The 8,998-nt window shown below is 33.8% G+C and overlaps 1 protein-coding gene across 1 annotated transcript; it reads left to right on the forward strand.

The window, feature by feature from the left end:
- The first annotated feature begins 1,010 nt into the window (after positions 1–1,010).
- LOC128206901 (angiopoietin-2-like) lies at positions 1,011–5,597 on the forward strand. Its single transcript, XM_052909635.1, has 5 exons — positions 1,011–1,395; positions 3,286–3,453; positions 3,645–3,775; positions 4,820–4,916; positions 5,140–5,597. The coding sequence occupies exons 1-5, from the start codon at positions 1,017–1,019 to the stop codon at positions 5,322–5,324; spliced, it is 960 nt and encodes a 319-aa protein (XP_052765595.1). The 5' UTR covers positions 1,011–1,016; the 3' UTR covers positions 5,325–5,597.
- The last annotated feature ends 3,401 nt before the right edge of the window (positions 5,598–8,998 follow it).

Here is an 8,998-nt window from a genome sequence, read left to right on the forward strand (position 1 = left end):
GTAATTTGAGTTAACAGGCCGACAGATAAAATGCAATTTAGAGTGTTATCTTTGATAAATATATACAAAATGTTTTCTTGGAATGTAACTTTAATCATCTTACGTCAATGGCCATAAAAGAACATGACAACCAAATGTTAGCTATTTTTCGATGCGAAAATATTTAACGAGCTCTTTGATCAGTTTTCAAAAAAAAACATAGAATAAAATGCGTTTTTAGTTTGTTGTAGAGTATTACTACAGCAAACGTTCTGTCCTAATCAAATATATGTATGTTTAACTGTCTTTAAATTTCAGCCCGCTCTCACTTCAAACTCAAACGTCAGCAAACACAGGGATGGGATAAAGTTCATTATCGCATGCAATTTGCGCGCATTTCTTAAACTCTACAATTTAATGCCATATCAAATCCTTTCTGGGCATACAATAAAAAGAGCAATTGTTAGTTCCAGTGAATAATCGCAATATATTTCATCTTGTGAACATAAAAATTAATACAACTCGCATTCACCAGGACCGATTTATCAATCGAGAACGTTCATTCAATTAATATACAATGAATAATAAAATTTAATACAAACATAACAGAACAGGACACTATAGTTTCAATAAAACCTCTATAAGGTGTTGAGAGAAACGGTATGTAGGTAAGGAACAGAACAGGACACTATAGTTAAATTAAAACCTGTTGTTAAAATGATTCATTCACATCCTTTTTTCCGGTTGTCTCTGTCAACCTTAGTGTCGAAATTTATTAACTTTCTAACAGCAAGCTAAATGATAAATCTTATAGTGCAATTAGAGTAAAACCTTCAGCTTTGTGATTTTTGTCTTTGTCCCATTTTTCTTTATTTAGTTTTAAAACAATATCATCAGTCGACTCTGAAGTTTAATGGTACGCATATTGAAAGGATTCTACGGCATTTAAATGAAATACAACTTAAGCAAAGGTTTCCATTCGGTAGACCTCAAGCCATACTCGCGTGTGCAGTAACTTAAATTGTTCTTAACATCAGATGAGGCTAAATGCAGAAATGAAGTTTCTTGTAAATCTTTGCGCAGTTGCAAGTATTGTGTGTTTCGTTCTTTCTGAAGACATGAAAGAAGAATTGACATTCAATTATGAAGAGAAAGTTTTGGAAATGGTTTTGAAGGACAACAAAGAAATAATGAATGAGAACTCGGGAATTGAAAATAACTACAAAAGTGTTCAAGATGTCAAACAGTTAATAAAGTTACTTATAAATAATACGGAAGAGAACAAGAGTGAATTAAAAAATCTTTTTGCAAAACATGACTCGCGAATTGAAAACAACTACAAACGTGTTCAAGATGTCAAACTGTTGATACAATCACTTATAAATAACACGGAAGAACATGACTCGAATTTTGTGGGTACGTATGAAGTTAATTTTCTTAAACCGATATTCTCTATCTAATTTTAATTAGAATAACTTGTTACGGAAAAGAAAATGTTATCAATATTTGGCCTTTTGCTTGGCTGTGATGTGTTTACCTTACAGCAAGAGTTTCCATGTAGATCTCATCGGTGCATTATTATTCATACGAAATACAATGGAGACTACAGCAATTTAAACAACAATTTAAACAAAGACTAACAGAGGGGAATAGGCAAAATGCTTACATACACTAAACCAGTGACAGACAACGTACAAACAATACTGACCATTCATGCAAACAAATACGTGAAATCATTATAAATTTTAAATAACACTGAAGAAAACAAGAGTGAAATTAAACGTCTTCTTGCAGAACATGAATATAAGATTTGTGAGTACATATTAACTTAATTTTCTTGAAAGAATATTACTTCATTTTTCTTTTAACTAGAATATTTTTATGGAACAAAAGTTGTTATAAACCTTTAACTGTTTGCTTGGCCTCGTTGTGTTTATTATAACAAGATCGTCCATGTAGTGTCCATTGGTGTATATAATTTATGAGTAATACAATGGAGGCTGCATAGACAAGCTCAGTAGCAAAAAAATTAAACAAAGACTAACTGTTTAGAAAGGCAAAATGTTATGAACTAACCCACACTAAACCAGAGACACACAGCGTACAATCATTACTGACCATACATATATAAATAAAAACACGTTAATTCATCATTAATCCATTGTGTTTGTGACCGTCAGTGGTTTAATATCATCAGCGTTGAACGATGGAAAAACTAAAATTGTTGCCATATTTAACCATTAAATGTAAACAAAGGGGTTGGGGATGGTGTAAGTTTGTATGATGGAAATATTATGCTAGAAAAATGTTCGGTTGCAAACAAAAAAGTGGATTTATAAGAAGAAAAACTCTGTCTACATTCAAAAGAATTCTTCCAACCGACCATATTGTACATAATAAATCAGTTCTAATTAACTGACTAACGGGAATTATCGGTAGAAGTAATCAAAACTGATTTTTGTGCTATTTATGCTAGAATACCGTACCTGGATTGCAATTTTCTGTGCAAAATAATCTCTTCATTTTCAATATAGTATTAATATAACCAATAACAAATTAACGCATATAATTATGATTTAACGTAAAAACAACAATGTGCATTAAAGTGTTATAAACAAGTGCCTACATCACGCAACGGCAAACGAAGGTAAACTCATGTATCAATTGGAATATTTCAGAAACTGTTGTAGAAAGATATGTTATGTACTATAACACTGCGTCATTTTCCTTATGTATGTGATTACAAAGTAAAATGTATACCATCACAGAAAATATTTATACCTTTATTCATTGATTCTTTCCTGTAACATGCTTAATAGAATTGGCTTTAAGGGACTAACTTTAAATTAAAATTCATTCAAGTGAACAAATAAAAAAAAGATTAACATGTATTCAGTAAATGGGCATGCTATGGTGTGTTGCCGATCTCCACATACAGGACGCACTTATTTTCGAGAATATGTCAACAAAAGTGTATACCAGAATCGGTACTATTTCTTATATTCGCTATTTTGTATGCAACCGAACAATTTACTCACTTATTGTTTACATTAACAAAATACCCCCAACTGTATTAAACGAAGCTGTATTGTAAAATAAAGATACTGCATTAGCAGATATGAAAGATGAGAGAAAGTTTGTCGGCCAGAGTTTTTAAACTTAATCTTTCATCGTTATCATTACAGCCCTGCGTTCAGTAAAAGTTTTTGCGGCTAATGTTTGCAATTTAGTTCCCCAGTACAGTGTGCTAACTCCAGCTACCGTGAATGAATGTTAGCCAGTAACTGAACTTTATTTTTATTTCAGGGGGAGGATGGTCGGACTGGGAGTCGTGGGGTTCCTGCTCAGTAGCATGTGGTGAGGGATTTCAAACACGCGTGCGTAGATGTGACAACCCAACACCCTCAAGTCACGGGAGATATTGCCATGGTGACGCCAAAGAATGGCGGATGTGCGATGGGGCTCAAACAAAAGGTAAACTTTTAATCATCAGGGATTTAAACTCGGGAAATCACACATTTTCTGTTAACTCATTTTTTTATATTGAAGGTATTATGAACATACTGTTAATTAGTTTCAATTGGTGGATAATGTTTAACCACAAACTGTTTATTTTTGCATTTTGCAAGCAAATCAGTCTACTCTTACGACCATTTAAATTTCAGTGACAGATTGTCTGGATATTTATCGTAAATGTCCATCCTCACCTGACGGGGTGTATCGAGTCAACTTGTGGAAATCCAAGACGGCTATCAGTGTGTATTGCGACATGACGACAAGCAACGGAGGATGGACGGTTTGTTAAGTGTTATGTTATCCGATAGGGGTTTGTACGTGGAAAGATAGTAAGAGAATATCTTAGTTTAAAATGTTAGCTTTTATACGCTTAAACGGTATACCTTGTATCTGAAATAAAATTGCGTTTAAATTGTCCAAATATCGGGGATAAAAGATTTGTGTACTTTGTAAATGGAATTTATTTATTTGTTCGATTTCCTTACTTTATTCGTATCATTCTATAATTAAGACTGAATGTAACAGTATGAAAAAAGTGACATATTACAGTCTTTAACAGAAATTTGAGTGGAAATTAACTATTTCATGCCGTAACTGTGCGAAATCAATTGCGCCATTAAACGGGGTCTATGTTTAAACTTTCGACAACTGAGCTTTTCATATACAGAACAGAATATTTATTAGACTTAAGCATAACAAGCTTATCGTCATAATAATACATATACATTCAAAAACATATATATATGGCATGCAACAATTTTAACACATATCATATTATTCGATAAACTTATTTGATTTTTTAGTTTCTGGGAATTAAATGGTGAAAATGAATTTATATTATATCATATTTATTTTTTTGAATATTAAAAACAATCGGATGATATTTAAGATTGATCAAACAGTATTCATGTACTGGTTTTGTATATAACCACAAATGAATCCGTATTATGGGTAATAAGGTGTATTAGATTACATCGTAAGGACAAGGAAAATGATGCGTGTACAAAAATAACAAAACATACAAATAGGGAAAAATACAACCAACAAAATATGAGTTTCTACCCTATCACATCAAATATCCATGACACATAAATGATATCAACTAGCACGAAGTTTGAACGCCTAATCACATCGCTTATTTTCAAATGATTATTTTATATACAAATAAAACCATAAACGTATAAACTATATCAACATTTTTACACATTTTTCCATTCTTAAGACATTGTTGTATTTTGAATAGTTCTAGTATACTGGTTAGTAAAAGCTTTCCCTTATCTCTAGGTGTTTATTTTTTGTAACAGAAGCCTTCCTGTATCTCTAGGTGTTCCAAAACCGGTATGACGGATCGGAGGAGTTTTACTTAGATCTCAAGGCTTACACTGAAGGGTTTGGAAAGACATCAGCTGAATTCTGGCTTGGTAAATGTCGAGAATAACAACAAGCACTTGACAACCATTGACCAAATATAGCAAACGCTTCGTGTATCTATACATTCAATGTATTGTAGCCAATAGCATTCGCTCATAAATAATAATCATAAAAATTACTGAAATATTTGGACTAATTTCCTTGTCGTCATATTGCCTTTAAATCGTTCCCACTTTTCCTCTAACTTTTATTAGTGTTATGTTTCTATTTAAGGGTTAAGATACATTAAAGAGCTCGCGGATCAGGGGAATACTACTCTTCGCATGGAGGTAGGTGCCGCCGACGGAAGCGAGGCTTACGAAGAGTGGCCGGAATTCCAGTTAGGAGCGGCGCCGGGTTACAAATTGCACGTGGGAGGGAATGGCACGGGAACCGCTGGTAGAGGTACCTTATCTTGACCTTATTATCAGACAATTTGTAGCAATAAGTAAAAGCTACTGCACCCAACACCGGAGTTAAAAACAATGAGCTCGAAGCATGAGTTTATGTGTACCATATTTATCACGATGGTTGGACCCAGTATTATAACTGTTTGTAAAATCTTGTCACACTCGTCGTGCGATGTAGCATACAAACGATCGAGAAAAACTTCTGAAAAAAGTAAAAGATAAGTAAAAACGTTTTGTTATAATCGCACTTATTTAGAAAATGGCGAGCAAATATAGCAGTTGTTTGAGGTGCTCATTTGGTTCATGATAAATGTATTTGTAATTTCGAGAATAATAATAAATCAGGTTCAGAAAATGGATGCATCTAAACATTTAACTAAACGTTCATTTTTTTACGGTTTAACGTTGAGATTAGTAAAACACACACATGTTTAAATTCAAGGGAGTTTTGATAAGAAAAAACGAAAAACAAACAATAAAGGTGCTTCCTTAATAGAGTCTGTCTCGACCAAATACAATTTTTGACAGTAAAGTGTGGGGAAATATTTGGTGTTGTTTCAATAAATTATACGTATATTTATGTATCGCGGATTTGGTCTCCCGATGTGGCACTCAACCATAGAACGGATGGACGTCTTTCAGGATGAAAGTCTATAAATCGATTGAATTCTGGGACACCGGTAATGCGGTCAAGCCACTGTGATTATTATAGTTTGTGACTTTAGTTCGCACGATATGTTTCTATGTAGACATGAACATCGTAGCTCTGTATTCACGGAGGTAGTGCTCTAAACTATATTTTATTAATATAGTATGTATGTCGGGTACGAATCCAATTTGTGCTAGTTTCCTTATATGTGATCTAGTTTAAGTCTTTAATCAAATACTCGTCGTACGAGAATGTGCGGTCCTAGTGTACAAAAATTCCATGTTTACGAATGTCTATTTTGGGAAGAATGGAAATCCATCCAAGGAGACCCAAGACCATGTCAGTTCGCGATCGTATGGGTAGATTATAGCACGTTTTTGCAGATAATCATTAGTATGTCAGTCAATGTTAGCGATGACCATAATTCTGCGCCATAGAAGACTGTAGTGATATTGATATCTTTTTGATCAAACTGGATATAATAAGAGGATTAATTCATAGGAGTTGTCCCGTATAGTCATTAATGAAAATAGTGATGCCGGGCCATTTTCTTATTCTTGCGCTAACAGCATTGGAACACTTCATTGTTCTATGAAGTGTTATACCGCCATGTGCCGTAGAATCTGTCGAATGTAGCAAGGTTATGTTTATATCTAAAAAGTCATGTTCACTATATTTTTTTTCAAATATCATAAATGCACATTTATGTTCATTAAGTTTATATACTTAAGTGTTTGCATAGTTGGTGACTTGTTGTTTCTGCGATAGGAGGGCGGCTTTGTTTGACGCTATTAACGTGAGATCATCAGCTAGCGTCGGATTTCCTGTTTTAAGAGTGTCGATACATGAGCCTTGATGAGAATCTTCAAGATCACACAGAAGTTTGTCTGTAAATAATGAATAGAGCCATGTAGAAAATACACCACCCGTTCGAAAGCTCAGGAATTGTCAAGTGTTGCAACGTATGACTTCGATCCGTTTATATATGCAATAGTTTAGTGTAGTATAAAAGATGTTGTAAGTGACCCTAGTTCTTTTTGATATTCGCTTTGCTGTTTATTTTGGACTTGTTTGTTATGTTTAGTGGACCAAAGTTTGAGGCGTTCATTATGTTTTATTTCCAATAATTTGTAGATAACAGGTAGTAGCTTACTTGGGCTGAATCTCTTACAAAAATAATTTGGTTTGCTATTCTTATACATATGTATTATAAATCATTTGTTGTACCCGTTTGGAGCGTATGGACCTTTAATCATAAGCGTAAATAATGTTTGTAAGTATGAATTAAGAGTATGCTCTCCGTGTATCAAGTGTTCATTAAATAATTTGTCTTTCCCCGGTGCCTTTCGTTTCTTTAGGTTACGTTATGCGCTTTCAAGTTTATTTGGCTGTACTGTTTTCGTTAAAATGTTATCTTGTGAATAGTCGCTCGAATTTAAGAAGTCTTGTATTTGTTTCCTCGTTTAGTTTCTCGTGGAAATTCGTGTCGTAATTTGTGGTTTGTTTAGGATTTAATACTTCTGCATTAAAATAATGTCCAAAAGCATTTGCAGTTCCGTTTCGTTCTCGAAGTGTAATGTTATTGTGTTCGATTTCGTTTACTGATCCTTTTGCGAATTTTGTATTCAGCGACCCATTCACCAAAATAAACGTTATTACAGGCAGTTGCTGAGTAAGGGTCATTATAGAAATGTACGTTACATCTATTTATTGCATCCTTTTGCGTATTAATCAACTGTAGTTTCGCTTGTTTATAATTGTCATAAAAAAGTCACCTTTCATTCTGATAGCTCCGTTATTCAGCCATTCCTTTCTTTCAATTCTTTTATTGCGGTTTGCCGCTTTGAATTCATAATTCCAGCGCGGTATAGCACGGACATTAACTTACCGGTGGGCAATACTTGAGATGCTCTTTTATTTTATTATGTGCTAATACGCATTAATTAACACTAACAAACTTTTGATATATATATGCGATTCACTGTATTAAAATTACCATAAAAAATTTAAATTCAGAGGTTAACGATATAATCCCAAGTTATTCGGAGTTCACAAAAACATCTGCTTTCACCAAAGTCATCATTTTTGTATAGTTTTGGAATATTATTTAATACGCACAATGTTCGTATACAATTCGTAGAAGATCAGACATTTAGAAATGATCGATTTATTGACATTCATTATTCTCACGTTAATGGGGGGTGGGGGGTCTGTGGAAACAAAATGTACATTTTAAGAGTTTATCATTATAATCAAACGTGTATGAGAACATTGATGTTAACGTTCAGTGAATTTGAAATGACTTACAAAACGAGGGAAAAGTAGGCAGTATCAGACCTGCCATTCTTCACACTGATCATATATTGTTACATTGCAGGGGATGAAAGTCTCTACTTCTCAAATGCCCAAAATGGAACGGATTTCATAGCAAAGAGCGGATACTGCGGTAACAAATACAGAGGTGGTTGGTGGTACAACAGATGTACGAACATCAACCTAAACGGACACTACGCTCCGCCGGGGACAAAGTCCGAGTACAATTCTGGATTGGGCGGAATGACGTATCGAAGTTTTAAGGGAAGAGAATCACTCAAAACATCTAAAATGATGTTGCGAAGAGTTGGATAAAAAACAGGACATGCAAAAGGGTTGGTGTGGTTGCTTTGACACGTTCATTCAAATTGATACTCACGTAGGTCTTTGTATACATATCTTTATACCATTGGTCCAAAGGGCTAACGGTTCAACTTTTCTAATAACTTGAACCATGGGTCAAACATTATTAGTGCCGATGAAGACTTGGATTTGCTTGACTGAAAACACTTTTATTTTTACGTCCAGCTTGAATACAATTACAAATACGAGGACGAATTAAAGACATAAAACATTGCAATGGTAATCATGCAAAGAAATGCATTCATATATGAAGACAAAATAAACGATTATATAAATTCATTATAATTCAAGTTGTTTTCGAGAGATAAGACGAAAACTTAGTGCTGTCATGTATCTTAACTTAAAAACATAATGAATT

Source organism: Mya arenaria, chromosome 10 (assembly GCF_026914265.1).
Source record: "Mya arenaria isolate MELC-2E11 chromosome 10, ASM2691426v1".
NCBI classification, from domain to species: Eukaryota; Metazoa; Mollusca; class Bivalvia; order Myida; family Myidae; genus Mya; species Mya arenaria.